This window comes from Arvicola amphibius, chromosome 2 (genome assembly GCF_903992535.2).
Source record: "Arvicola amphibius chromosome 2, mArvAmp1.2, whole genome shotgun sequence".
NCBI classification, from domain to species: domain Eukaryota; kingdom Metazoa; phylum Chordata; class Mammalia; order Rodentia; family Cricetidae; genus Arvicola; species Arvicola amphibius.
The window spans coordinates 79,111,207-79,126,967 of NC_052048.2; the positions used below are offsets into that span (position 1 = coordinate 79,111,207).

A 15,761-nucleotide genomic window follows, 5' to 3' on the forward strand; every position below is an offset into this window, starting at 1 on the left:
TCATTACATTTATATGATTTTTGCTTGGAATGTCCTCAATAGTTTCCAGTCTTCTGTACAAATTCCAGATGGTGATGCAACTCACACTACACATGGCGAACAACTTCATTTAGGCAGAAAAGGCATTGGCAATCTGTACTCTTGGAAATGAAGAGAAAGAAAGGGTACAGCATGAACTGTTTAGAATCTTCTATAAAACAAATGTCTCTCTGTGAGCTATTATAAAAATCCTGTGACATATGAAAAAAGTTTCAGTGAGTGAGGCATGACATGGAACAGCTAAGACCTTTCAGCCTCTCACTTCTGCTTCCATGTAGGTTTATGTTATGCCATGTATCACTGTGGGAGGGTAATTTTTATACTGCTGACAGTAGTAAGTTCCAATGTCTTCAGGCTCTAGGCGGCTGATGGTGAGAGTGAAATCTGTTCCAGAACCACTGCCACTGAACCTAGATGGCACACCATTTGCCAAGTTGGATGCACGGTAGATCAGGAGCTTAGGAGCTTCCCCTGGTTTCTGCTGGTACCAGTTTAAATATCTAGTAATGTCTTGACTGGCCTGACAACTGATAGTGACTCTGTCTCCCAGAGATACTGACAGGGAAGGTGGAGACTGGGTCATCAGGATGTCACATCTGATACCTAGAAGTAGAGATGTAATAAGTATCCATATAATTAAGCATTCATATAGAGGACTTCCCCAAAATGCCAGTCAATAACCACTGTGTAACAATGAAAATCCCATTTTAGTCCTATTTTACCTGGAAGCCAGAGCAACAAGAGCCCAAGGAGTTGAACAGGGGCCCTCATGTTCATGATGAGTACTGACTTCAATGACAACAGCACAGGGTCTGAGTGGTATATGAAGAAGTCCTCAAAGATATACAGTGAGCGCATGCAAATCATTAGGAACCAGTTAGTGCTGGGCACAGCTGTAATGCTTACTTAGTAACTAAGCACAAATACAGCCTCTCCAGATTGTCAAGGTCAAACTCTCCATATGCCTACAGAGAATGTAATTCTTTTTTTTTTCTAAAACTCCACAGACAGCCAAAACAGTCAGAGAGAGCCCCCACTCTCATTGTTAGGAGTCTCACATGAATATCAGACTACTCAACCATAACATACATATAGAGAATCTATCAGAACCATACAGGCTCCCTGATATCTGAGTCCCCATAAAACCTGGTTAGTTGATTCTGTGGGCCGTGTTTTCATCCAGTAAACTCTCTGGATCCTCTGATCTTTCCATCCTCTACAGGACTACCACAGCTCTGCCTAATGCGTTGGGACTCTGCATCTGCTAAATTAGTTGTTGAATAAAGATTCTCTGGTCTGTTTGATATTCTGTGAATTGCAAGAATGGAACAGGTGTTATGCCTAAGCACAGGATAGTAAATAGGAGATTCTTCCTAAAAGTTCACTTAGAGGAAAATCAACTTTCTGTCACCAGGACTAACAAGAGATGGTCCAGGCCAGCGCACCTCCCTTGGCTTCTAGATGTTTTCCTAGAAATGTATGAATAAATCATCAGTGAAATCAGGATTTCTAAATGTTATAAATTATTTTAATTGTTTGGATCAGATATATGTGCAGCCTGATACAAGTGGACGGTTTCAGGACAAAAATAAAAGAACTACAGAAACATTGGATATATGCCTCATATAGGGCAAGGTATGGGAGAATGCAAAAGGTGGCAGCTTGTGTGCACTTCACAGCTTGTCTTGACTCCTTAGCAATGAACACTTCCATGGTCTATCTAGAAGAGAAAGGTAATGTTTCTCTTTCATAAAGTTCAGGATCAGTGGGAGAAAATGTGATAAAGTCATTATAGTGGGTTGTTAGTCATAATGCACACTTTGTCAGAATTAATAATAAGATGTTATACAAACAATTTATTATTTAATATAATAACTTAATAATTGTTTATAGACAGTGGGTCTAATGTTTATATCTCCTTTTTTTCAAATTTTTTTTCTCTCAATGTGAAATACATTTGACTTGAAACCTTTTTCTGATTTGGTATGATGCTCTTTGGTTTTAGACTTTGAAGATCAGTGAGAACTGAACTGTAGGGAGCAGGCTCTGCAGCATTAGGCAAACCTCTGAGGTGCTTGTTCCTATCAAAATAAGGCAACCATAGGCTCACTACTAAATAATGCCAGATTATATGCCTATGATGGTCTCACTTACTAAAACCTATCTAGATTTCTGATTCATTTTGTAGAAATCAATGCATAATTTTTTCTGTTGCCATGAAAGGTTTAATGTGTAAGTATGATTACCAAATTAAAATTCCAGAATTTACTTTTTATTTTTAAAATTCTTTTTGAAAATTTGAGAAACTGGACCCTTCTATATCTACATGTTGTGGTGGAGAATATCCAAAGTTCTTTTCAAATAGTTTTTTTTGTAACTACCATATCAAAAAATGCTTAGACTATTGAAAGTTAATTTTTTTTTTTTTTTGGTTTTTCGAGACAGGGTTTCCCTGGAGTTTCTAGAGCCTGTCCTGGAACTAGCTCTTGTAGACCAGGCTGGCCTCGAACTCAGAGATGAAAGTTAAATTTTTATTGAGCAAATAAGTAGTGGTTTGCAAACAACATAGTAAAGAATTGTGTCTCCCTTGAGAAAGCAGAAGTAGGCTCTTTACATTGAAGAGTATAAAATGAATGAAGAAAACTTGCAGTCTCTTTGTATTTAAAGTCTTTAAAACAAAATAATTTTTAAACACCCTGGAAAGAAGTATTTTAAGAGTTAAAGGCACAGCCAATACAGTAAGTAAATTGTATTTATCAGGAGGAGACAGAAGAAGAAAAATAGAAAAGAGGTAGACAGAAAGCCAAGTCCTTTGGGTTAGTCATGGCAGTAAGTAAGGAGCTATGTTACAGAAGGTGGAAAAGAACATCAGACAAGAAGGAGAAAATCAAAGAGTAAGTACATGCATGCTTAGGAAAGAGAGAGAAAGATAAAGGGGCAATTTAAACATTCTTAGTAGCTAAGAAAAGCTGTCATGCACTCCACCAAGACTTCTGCAGGAGATTTTACCATGTATGTCTGGGAAGAACAAAAACACACTGAACACTAAGGACGAGTCCCTCTTTCTGTGTTTTCCTAATCAGGTCTGCTTTTATTATCAGTCATCCAGAATATCAGCAGACTCAGAAACAATGCTGAATGTCTCAATCTTAATATTTGACCCTAGGAGACATTGATAGTAAAACCAAGTCTAAAACCAAGCTATGCTCTCAATCTTGCACAGATAGATCTCCATAGTGGAAAATATGGAATGTTCAGACTTATAGAGCTGTTTGAGAAGAGCCAAGCATTAATAAAGGCCACCTTTTTGAGGAAAACAATGTAAAATGTCTTCTTTTCAGCACTGGACAAAAACGACATCAGTGTGAAATTAGAGATAGGTCACTGAGTATACAAAAGCAATTGTTTTCTAAGACAGAATCAAAGACACATGCATTGAACTATTTTTAGGAAGACTGTGGAAAATCTGATTGGACTGCTCCCTAAACTAAAGAAGTATAAGACACACACACACACACACACACACACACACACACACACACACACACACCTCCTATTGATACTCAAGTGATGTTATTCAGTAAAAGCATGAAATCCAGCTTAGGAAGGTTTCTGATATTTGTTGCTCCCAAGAATCATATCAAGGGATATGATTAACAAATCTTAGAAACGGTTATTCTTTGAGATATATTAAAACCTATTTGTAATTATACAGACCCTATAAATAGAAAGTAGTTTAAAATTTGACAGCAGGTACTATCAGGGACATCTGAGTAACAGCCTCAGTGCCCCCTTCAAATTCAGAAGAAGATATACAGCAAACACGGGACTTAGATCTGAGGGAAAAACGAATTCTCCACTATGTACTTTTTTACATCAGTTTCCTTATTCTTCTCCTGCTGTTCTCTCCCTATTCTGTAAGTTTCCAGTTTATAATCACAAACAAAACAAAGGCAATTCTCTTAGGTTGAGTGTCCCTTTATCTTTGAAGGTCCGAAATGTGATCCAGATGAAAGATGCCTTTTCTGACTGCATGTCCTGCCAAATAGAAGATAGGAGCAGGGAGGTGGCTTCTAATATATATCCGGGAATGAAACAGAGCTTAAACTAAAAACAAAGTTATTGACTGTGTAAATAAATTTCTCACTGGAGTTCCCACAGAGTGTATGTGAGGAAATGATGCAATAAACTAGTACATGGGAAAGGTTTATGCCCAGTACTCATACTCTGCTGAATCTAGCACAACAGGAGTGTATTTATTGCTTCACAAAAGATCTGCTGTTAGAATCAGTCGATATGGAAAAGGTGGTAGGTCCAGTGCCTTGAGAATTGGGTTTATTTCCATCAGAATGCAATGATTCTGGTATGTCTGCCTTCTGCTCTGTTTCTGTGTTGAAATCTCACTGCATGGTTTATGTGTAGCTCAGCAAGGGACTAAGCAGCATTTAAAGATAATTTGCTGACTTCTTATATTGTGAATTCTCAGAAATGTACATATTATCTTTGGGGTTATTCTGTGTTATATCTTCTTTATACTCCCCTCTCTCCCCATTCTCATTAGTCCCTTTTCTACAAAATGTGGTGTTTGTAGTGGCAGCTTTACAGCAGATCTCTACACACTCACAGGTGCTCTACAAGAACACTGAAAATGGAAGCTCTCACCTGGTAAATGAGATAAAATGAAATGTTGCCATTCTTAAGGTACTGGACCCAAGAACTTTCTGAGTCTGTGCTTTCATATTTAGCAGGGAATCAGAGAACTTGATTTTAGCTTTTTGCTTCAAACCTCCTCCAGTCATTAGAAACAGATTCCCTTTTTCTCATGTGAACTCTTATTCCCCAAGGAGACCCTGCTGCTATGCCCACGGCTGTCAAGCCTGTGTAGCAGATATATGCCACTAAGGTGGAATGACGCTGAAGGGTTGGGGTCTGCGCTCCCAGGAGCTGAGCACCAGGAGGTTCCCTGGCAATCAGCCATCAGCAAACTCGCCTTCGCTGGCCCTGACACCGTATTGAGCTTTCTGTTCTTTGTTTCTGTATTCTGTGTAGTTCTTTTATCTTGCCAGAAGATCAAGATGTCTTAAGACATCACCGATAATAATCAAACTACTGAGGACATATTGGACTCTGACTCGCTCTCTGGGGGAACTTATGGATACCCTAAAACAGAAAGAGCTCATGATAGGAGAAGATGAGAAAATTATGAAGTAAATCATGACATATCAGGTCTCTTCTTTCCCATGGGGCCTTGGCATGGAATCGTGACATTTCAGGCCTTTTCATTCTCTCAGGGCCTTGAAGTTTTAACCGTGAGACATAACTCAAAGTTAATTAAAACATTGAGTGCTAATCTTAGAGACTCAAGGTCCGAAAAGCACCATAGAGTGCCTCACTTGTCTGAAGCTTAAGTTCCCAAGGACAAGATTTCTTTTTCCAAGGATGTTTTGTGTCTAACACCTGCCCCTGATAATGTGACTAAGAGAAGTTTTCATACTGTGCCAACTGATGACACATGACCTTCTGGTTTGTTCTTTGTTTGAATACTATATAATGAAAACATGAATTTAGTAAAATTGCAGCAGCATATTTAACCTTATTGAGTGTGTCTGTCTGTCATTTCCTCGCCGATTCCTGATTTCTCCTAGCCTTCACCTCGTTCTCCCGCGGTTGGTGGTCTCCAAGAGAGGCAGTCCGTGGCACCCTGCCATAGGGTTTGTCCCTGGTGTTGAGAAAGAAATCTCCCTGCAACACTCCACCATGCTATTTCTCTTGGCTTGTCTATTGATAGCATTAATAACTGATATAATAAATGCCTTACATCTTAGTTGTCCATCTTAGTGTACTCTGAAACCATAATGGCACATCCAAAACCTGAAAGTTTGTTCAAATAGAAAGTTTCTTTTCTAATTTGTGTCATATGCCCATGAGTGATTATATGTATTTATATAAAATGATAAACACAAATGAGAGTAATAATGGGATAGTTGTAATTCTGGTATTTATTAATTCCAGTAATACAACCATTTATTTATTTTGATACAAAAAAAAAAGCAGTGTTAGTGGCACTGGGGTTTATCCCTACTGCATGTACTGGCATTTTGGAATCATATTCTCTTTGGATGTATACCTTGCTCAGGCTAGAAATAGTTGAGATGGCCTTGGACCTTACACAAAGAGATGCACCTTACCCTATCTTAGGATTAGATGTGAGTGGGGTGGAAGGGTTTGTGAAGGGAATGAGAGGAGGGAACAAGGATTTGCATTGGTACTTTTTAAAAAAAAATCTAATAAAGTAAAAACAAAACCCCAAAACATACAAAAAATCAAAATGTTATTGATTAGAATTCCCCAGAAAGTAAAGCTTAACAATTAAGTGCTCTGGAAGAGTCTTTTTTTTTTTTTTTTGCTTGTAGCATTTTGTATATTTTATTTCTTAGGAATTGAAGTGAACGCAGTATATTTCATAGTGAAAAACTTTGTCACTGTTTTCGTGCATATCATGAGGCAGTATAGGTAGGAAACATGACAGTTCTGTGACTGTGTTTGCAAGGCATGAATGGAAAATGTGCACAGTGTTTGTGACTGGTTTTCAATGTCTTCTTGAGTTTTGTCATCTAATCCATACAGAAACAATAATTCTTGATCTTAACAAGATACAAAATGCAAATTCATGATCATAGCCTGTAACTGGGATTGTAGCATTTCTTCCAGTCCACTCACTAGACTCATTTTTAGTAAAAATCAATAAATGAATATTAAAACCCACAACCATAAAATCATATTTGCATTCAGAACTCACACATACTTACAATTGACAAAATTAGTTAACTCTTGAATATAACTTTAGTATAATTGGATTGTTTTTTTTCTTTTTTCTTTTTTCTTTTTTTTATTAAAAATTTCCACCTCCTCACCTACTCCCATTTTCTCCCACTCTCCTCACTCCTTCTCCCCCTCCCTCTCCAGTCCTAAAAGCAGTCATGGTTTCCTGCCCTGTGGGAAGTCCACAGTCCTCCCTGCTCCATCCAGGTCTAGGAAGGTGAGGATCTAAACAGACTAGGCTCCCACATGGCCAGTCCATGCAGTAGAATCAAAACTCAATGCCATTGTCCTTGGCTTCTCAGTCAGCCCTCATTGTCAGCTACATTCGGAGAGTCCAGTTTGATCACATGCTCCATCAGTCCCAGTCCACCTGGCCTTGGTGAGCTCCCATTAGATCAATCCCATTGTCTCAGTGGGTGGACACACCCCTCATGGTCCTGACTTCCTTGCTCATGTTCTCCCTCCTCCTGCTCCTTGGGAGCTCAGTCCAGTGCTCCAATGTGGGTCTCTGTCTCTATCTCCATCCATCGTCGGATGAAGGTTCTATGGTGATATGCAAGATATTCATCAGTGTGGCTATAGGATAAGGCCAGTACAGGCACCCTTTCCTCTGCTGCCCATGGAACTAGTTGGGGAAATCCCCTTGGACACCTGAGAACCCCTCTAGAGCCAAGACTCTAGCCAACCCTAAAATGGCTCCTTTGGTTATGATAACTTCTTCCCTGCTCCCATATCCACACTTCCTCTATCTCAATTATCCCATTTCCCCAAGCTCTCCCCAATCCTCCCCTTCTCCCTTCTCTCTCCCCATCTCCCCTTCCCCCCAATCCACCCCCACACCTCTGCTCCCAACTTTTCCCTGACAATCTTGTCAATTTCCAATATCCAGGAGGATAACTATATGTTTTTCTTTGGGTTCACCTTCTTATTTAGCTTCTCTAGGATCACGAACTATAGGCTCAATGTCCTTTCTTTATGGCTAGAATCTGGAAGAGTCTTTAATAATGTATAATGTAAATATTTCTTCCAAAGCACAGTACAGACAACTAAATAAGGAGAGGAAGAGTTGCTATTGGTCTTGGGAGAAGGAAACCCTAAAATGTTTCAGATGAACAGATATGAGATATTCAGTGAAATAACATATTAATGACCAATTATGTATTTTTTTTTAACAAGGATCTCTTCTACTTGCTTTTGATGCCCCTATCCTTCCCTCCCACTCTCCTCTCTCCATACCCCTGTGTGTGTGTGTGTGTGTGTGTGTGTGTGTGTGTGTGTGGTGTAGTGAAGAAGGCTGCTTGTTTGTTCCCAGACACCCTGACACAAAATAATCACACAGAAACTACATTATCTGCAATAATGTGTGGCCAATAGCTTATATGCATTTCTAGCTAACTTTTATATCCTAAACTAACCCATTTCATTAATCTGTGTATCACAATGTGGCTTACTGGATAAAGTTCTGTCCACATTGTGCGTCTCCTCTCTGGGGAGGGGGTGGGTACATGGCATCTCCTGACTCTGCCTACTGTCTCTTTATATATTTATTCCAGCCTGGCAATGTTCTGTTAAGCCATTGGCCGAAAACAACTTCTTTATTCAATAACCAACAAAAGCAATACAAATAGAGAAGGACTTCCCAAACCATGTGTATGTGTCTGTACAGAGTAAGCTCTAGGACATTCTAGAGGAAAGGTACTGATGGGGACAAGAAGCTTCTGGAAAGAACTAAGCCCGAGTTTCACTGGAAGAATTCGGAATCTATGAGACAAGTCCTGGGGAACATATGTGTTAATATCCTTACATGATTCTCATGTCTAGCCAGTCTGAAGAAACCTCTTCCTAAGGACTGGGATCCTGTTAATACTAACCTCAGGTTACATAAAGTCTTGCCAGCCCTTTACCGTCCAGTACATAATGCGGAACATGTACAGATGAGGGTGAGGGAGGGAGGCATGCATGGGATTGCACCTCACTTGTATGCCTCCCCCACTCATCTGCACATGGTCCCATCTTGGTGACTGCAGTCCCTGGTGTATCGCTTGACACAATAAACATTCAACACATAGTAGTCAAACTTAAAAAAAAAAAGAAAAGAAGGAGAGTAGGATGGGAGAAAAGACTTTATTAGAAGGCTGACAATGAAGATATTAGTAGGCTTTTAAGAAACACCTTATGCTCCTTTCTACTGTAAATACTTCATCATTTTGAACCAATCTAATTTACCAGTTTTATATTCATTTATGTGAACCATAAAAACTATTCAGGCATTTGTTTAATGGCCCAAAAGTGAGGAAAGAGGTGGAACTGAAACAGAAACTAAGCCTATAGGCAGTTTTTCATTTTTTTATTAAATTATATAATTTTTCAAATTTTCACCTCCTCCCATTCCCCTTCCCTTCCCCCAATCCCCCCTCCCCTTCCCTCTCCAGTCCGAGGAGCAGTCAGGGTTCCCTGCCCTGTGGAAAATCCAAGTTCCTCCCCTATCCATCCAGGTCTAGGAAGGTGAGGATCCAAACAGACTGGGTTCCCACAAAGTCAGTACATACAGTAGAATAAAAACCAAGTGTCATTGTCCTTGGCTTCTCAGTCAGCCCTCCTTGTCAGCCACGTTTAGAGAGTCCGGTTTGATCACATGCTCCATCAGTCCCAGTCCAGTTGGCCTTGGTGAGCTAGATTAGATCAGTCCTACTGTCTCGGTGAATGGACACACGCCTCAGGGTCCTGACTTCCTTGCTCATGTTCTCCCTCCTTCTGCTCCTCATTTGGATGTTGGGAGCTCAGTCCAGTGCTCCAATGTGGGTCTCTGTTTCTATCTCCATCCAACGTCAGATGAAGGTTCTATGGTGATATGCAAGATAATCCTCAGTGTGGCTATAGTAAAGGGCCAGTTCAGGCCCCCTCTCCTCAGCTGCTTAAGGAGCAAGCAGGGGACATCTCCTTGGACACATGGGAACCCCTCTAGAGTCCAATCTCTTGCCTACCTTCAAATGGCTCCCTTAATTAAGATATATACTTCCCTGTTTCCATATCCACTCTTCCTCCATCCCAACTGTCCCATTCCCCCAAGCTCTCCCCATCCTCCCCTTCTTATGTATTTGTAAGGGCTTACATTGCTCTGAAGAGACACCATGATTACAGCAACAATTATAAAGGAAAACTTTTAATTGGATTGTCTTACAATTCAGAATTTCAGTCATCATGGGACATGGTAGTTTGCAGACATACATGGTGATGAAGAAGGAGCTAAGAGTTTCATTCACCTGTGGGGTCCATTCAGTGTTCTCATTATTTAAGAAAGTTTTGTGTTTCTTAATAGTTAAGTTTTCATAGACAATTTCCCCATACATTCATTCACCAAGACCATTTGCATTTTTCACTGTGTTAAAGTTGCTTGTTTGCCATGTATGTAGTGTCTGTTTTATAGTGGTTACTAGCATCATCTCCCCAAAACAGTGCTTTTTGTTACTGACCCTGTTAGTACCATGCATTTCACATACATGGTGAGTTCTGCATGTATTCTAGTATGCTGGAAAATCAGTTAAGGACTCTAGCTTCTGCAAGTGACCCTAAAGATATTTTAATTTCATTTTTTTGGAAAAATAAAGAAAGGACCAAGGCTTCACCTTGAGATTTGTGAAATAATGGTCTGTTGCTTTTATATTTACTTATAGAACACCTCTCCATTCTTATGGGGCATGGCTTATCCTCTGCTGTCACATCCCCCCATTGTATAGCCTAGAGAGATTCCCAGTCCTTCAGTGCCATTGTGAAATTCTGACTTCACACTTTCTCATGTCAAGGATAGTGACTAAAATATCCTTCCATACAGTCCCCTTTCAGGAGTTTCTCTGCTGGCCTCCTTGCCCTATATCTACAATGTATAGTTCATATATCAGATTCTAACATTGGGGCAACTTATATAATGATTTGGTGATCATGCCATCTGTCACTGCTACATTGTTGTGCACAGTGTGCAATTCTACCGCAATTTCTCTCCTGGGTGTTTATCTATGTTTTGAAATGTGTTCAGTTATATATACAGACATCTTTCTTCAGATTATCATTCTCCAATTAATGCTAGAAACATTTGTCTTTGTATACATTTGTTGGTTATTCCCAGATTCTCTGCTGAAACTTGCTGGTTTACATACCTGTTATTTTTTCTTATTAAATTATATTTATCTTTTGATTGCTATATAAGCACTTTAAAAACTTCAGAAGAATGTTGGGAATATTTCCCTTACTCTGTAGCTTGTATTTTGACTTTTCTTATAACTAACACAGAAAAGCTCTGTCTTTAAAGGTTAGAAAACATAGTTTGTTCTTAGGTCAAACATGAGTGAACAGGACTTGGAATCATATGTGGATGTAGGTCACTCCAAATTCCATCCACGTTCCAGTGTAGAAATGGTTTCATAAAGTCTTCATAGTTATAAAACAGATAAATGAAAGCCATAAATCATGGCATCTTCCTAACACATTGATAGAACATCAGGTGTGGGGGTGTTAAAACAAAGCAGGGAAATGCTGTCTGCTTACTTTCTGCAGTTTAAGTTAGTAGAAGCTAATGGCCATAGAATCTAAAACAGTTTTGGTGATAGTCACAGTGATGTTAGGCCAGACACATAGGCAGGAATAAGTGGCTAATCAAGGGGATAAGGTCAGCCTAAGATATTTTGTCTTAGATTTGTAACATTCCAACTCTGGATAATCATGAAGTACTAGTAATCAATCAGACATTGGTTATCTTTCATAAAGATATAACTTTTATTTCTTTCTGGGAAATAGTTCATGTTTTTGTATCTTTTATCAGGTGGAACTTTCGTATTTTTCTAATGATAAGAAGTTTTATATTGTTACAATGATGAGTATTAGTTGCTTGCTTTATTGTTGTGACAAAATACCTGAACAAAACAAAACACCTCCTCTCCCTGCAAAGACCTAACTGAAGGAAGGGTTTATTTTCTGTCAAGGTTTGAGGGTACAGTCCATCATGTTGGGAAGTCATGATGGCTGGGGCTCAAGGGAGCTGGTCACACTGCATATGCAATGAAGAAACAGAGAACAGTACAAAAAGCCACAATCAATCAAAATGCAGAATTGTAGGGCCCCATTCCAATGGATACATCTACAAAATACTTCTGTATCTAAAGATCAGGGAAGATTTTCAAATAGGAGATTGTAAAAGCCAGAGGATCAAAGAGCGTGCTGTGAGATTTTGTCTTCTAGTAGTATCAGAAACTGCATCTCTAAAGTATCACAAAAATGAACACCAAAATCTGAGCTGAATAAGAGTGATACCAATGGACCCACCAATCTAATAGGGGAAACTATAGGCAACTGAGGTAAGCTGGGAGCTGGAGAGATGGTCTTCCCAGGGAAGAGTGCACTAATTGTTTATCCAGTGTCAAATGATAAACCTGAAACATACATCTAGGGTATGTACATACATGTGTGCAGTACAATTAGTGAAAAAAGAGGCTATGAATTTGAAGGAGAGAAGCAAGGGGTATATGGGAGAATTTGTAGAGCGAAAAGAGAAGGGATAAATGTAATATTATAATCTCAAAAATGAGAGAAAAGAAAGATAACAAAAGAAGGTAGGAAGAAAATAAAGAAGCATGGGTGGAGCTGAAGCATGGCAGTAGAGAATTTATCTATTGTGGGAGGGTTAAAGCTCACTTCCCAGAAAGACACACACACACACACACACACACACACACACAAACACACACACACACGAACAGAAAGTGGTAACTGTCTTTTAGCTGATTCTCTTCTTTTGTTTACTTTGACAATTAGGACAGATCTTAGCTCAATTGACCTAATCTAGAATACTCTGTCACTGTTATACCCAGAGATTAGCCTCCAAGTTGATTCTAGGTTCTATCAACTGCTCTCATTATAACCATATCAAGTTTATTAAATATTTTATATAAACCTTTGAGATTCCTCAAATTGATTAGAAATATGTACTTTTATCCAAAATCTCATATAATTTCTACTTTAAGTATTTGTTTTGTTGTTACCCAAATAGCAATAGAAAGGTAAAAGCTTTCCATTTTATGGTATCAAATTTTCCTCTGGTTCAATATAAGCTCTAAGTTCTGTTCATACATAATTCACCTACAAAATTCAAATAAAACTATTCCTAATATATTTTTAAAAATAGATATTTTCACATTGTATTATAGTATATATGCTACTTCACCATTCCTTTCCCCCACTTTGAAATCCCTCTCATCCACATTAACTGTGTAGTCTTTCCTAAAATCTTCCTGGTTCGTTGATTAACATACAAATATATGGAATGTAGCAGTGTATATTTATATGTTATTTGTTTTTTTCTATATTTCTGTTATTAAATTGTTGATATATTTATGTTTAAAAAGAAAGGGAAAATGAGAATAATAGGCAGTATTAAGTATGGAGATGCATGGGAGGAAAGGTCTAAGGAGGGAGTGGGGAAGGGAAAATCATCATTGAGAAAGTTGTAAAAATTTCATAAAATAAGCTATTATTTAATAATTTCCATACATATTCTCACTAATATAAAGAGTTTGAGTAGAGTTAATCTATATCTGGCATTATGCTCTTCCAAGAAGCAATAGGTTGCCAAATAAAAATAGCTGAGCCAGGTTTGGGATACTTACCTTCAAGAAGTTGATGAAACACATATTGAAGATCCACAAAACAGTGAGGATGATATTCAATATTCTTGGTTACTCTAGTCATTTGAATGAGAATGTACCCCAGGAGTTCAAGTGTTTGAACACTTGTTTCTGAGTTTCTTTCATTGTATATGTTGAAGGTTTGGTCTTGCTGGAAAAAGTATGTTACTGTGGCAAGTATGTTTTGATATTTCAAAGCAATACATCAATTTTTATTCTTTATTTCCTTCAAGAAGTTCAAGAATTGATCTCTCATGTGCTGCTCCAGCCACCATTCCTTATCTCCACGAACCTGGATTCTAATTTAAAATATAAGTCAAAATAAAACCTTTTCTTAAATTGATTGTTGATATGATGATTATCACAAATATTGTATGCAAACTAAGATAGTTTCCAACCAGAATTTTATGGTGAGATGCTATTTCAGTAGACACTAGTCACATTTGTAAAAGAGAAGAAATCATGTCAGTTTTGAACACAAAGAAGGGAGACCCTCTTGGTTATTTCTTGCTGTACTGAATGGTGTTATATAAACTGCTGAGGGGAGAATTTGAATAGTCTTACAAAACTGTGAAACCCTTGAACTTCAGTAATGAACTGCATGCAAGATTGGATGATAGGACAAAAGGTGACACAGAGGCTATGGGTTATCAAACAGCTTTTTGAAATTGGCATAAAACTGTGCCATGTGGATAAACATATGCCTGATACTGGAAATCTGCATAAGAGCCAAAGGTTTCAGAGCTCACAAATCCTTAAGAGACAACCAACAATGATTATTTGGCTAAAAGATCTCAGTGTCAATATTTGTCCAAATTTATATCTCAATACATTTAGATTAGTGCAGTTTCAAACCCCATTAGATGTGGAGACACAGAACTGGCTTAATTGCAGGCTCCTTCCAGGACAGATGAGACGATGTTGGGAAACAGTTGCTTGGCAAACCAAGCATACATGAAAGCAAACTTTCTCTGCCCATTTCTCAAACATTCTGTCAGAATCTGTACTCTGGATAGGGAAGTGGCCTTTGAGCTCAGTTCTTCACTCTTCACCATTTACAAAGGATTGCTTTGCTCTTGTATATATTTTGTTTTGTTTATATGTACTTCTTTTCATTTTTATTACTGTTATTAATTGAGGTATTGTTTCTTGCAAGGTGAGGCAAGAGTTTCTCATGATCATGTATGTGAGTAAAGGTGGTTTTCAGAGTTGAGGTAATGCTCTTTAATCTGTATAAAAAGCCATACAAAAGAAAGCTTGTTATGCAGTTTTTCATGCTCTGCATCCCCTGTGTCCTAATTTGGGTGAGACCCTTACCCAGGGATGCCAACGGACTAGACATTGACAATTAGAGATGTTTCCTTTTGTAGTAGATAGTAGCTGAGATAGAAACTCACAAATGGTAAAAGTGCAGATAATAAGTACTAGTGTTCTTCTCAGCCTCAACCAGGGCATCTATATCATATCTCACTCCCATGGTCAGGAGACATTACAGAAAGGGTGGCAGAAAGATTGTAATAACAGAGGTTGTTTATTGCTCATTTGTGTTTTAATTTTTGAGTACTATTTCATTACCCAATTTATAGGTTGTTTGCTAGATTTCTTGTTGATTAATTGGGTTTTTACACTTTTAGTTCGTTCTTTCTTTTAGATAATAATTCCTTTTTGGATATAGAAGTTCCAATTGTTCTAATGATACATTTACTTTTTATTTTGAATCCTTCAGCAACTTCCTCTTGAAAAGGCTCAAAGAATTTCTCATTGTTGCATAATGTGAGATTATGTACTTGCCCTGAGCCTAGCCTAGCAACCTGTTCTCAATAAGCAAACTTGAAACTAAAAATGAGAAAAAGAAAATCTTATTCAATGAGGCCAATTTGGAAGGTGAGATAATTGCAACCTTAGTAATATCTGAGTCTTGTGTAGTCCTGAAATGATATTAAGGTTTAAACACAGGGACAAAAATACACACATTGAAGTGGAGCTGCTCAAGCTGTGTTCCTGTCTACCACTACACATAACTAAATGCACATTTCTCATTCTGTAAGCCACTATGTGACATCTCCTTTCTGAAGATAAGCTGCAGCCACATCTCCCAGCATGAATTCTCTTAAAAAGTCCTTTTTCCCGGCAATCTTGACTACTTCCAATATCCAGAAGGATAACTATCTGTTTTGCTTTGGGTTCACCTTCTTATTTACCTTCTCTAGGATCACAAATTATAGG

The 15,761-nt window shown here is 38.3% G+C and overlaps 2 gene segments (V, D, J or C); both read right to left on the reverse strand.

Annotated features, from left to right (window-relative positions):
- Positions 1–319: 319 nt before the first annotated feature.
- Positions 320–833, reverse strand: LOC119807250. The segment is given in 2 exon segments: positions 320–642; positions 762–833. Coding segments are annotated over 2 exon segments (378 nt in total).
- A 381-nt stretch (positions 834–1,214) lies between these two features.
- LOC119807251 overlaps positions 1,215–15,761 on the reverse strand; it is a 40,160-nt gene continuing 25,613 nt past the window's right edge. The window contains 1 exon segment of the V gene segment in view: positions 1,215–1,347. Within this exon segment, the coding sequence occupies positions 1,215–1,347 (133 nt within the window).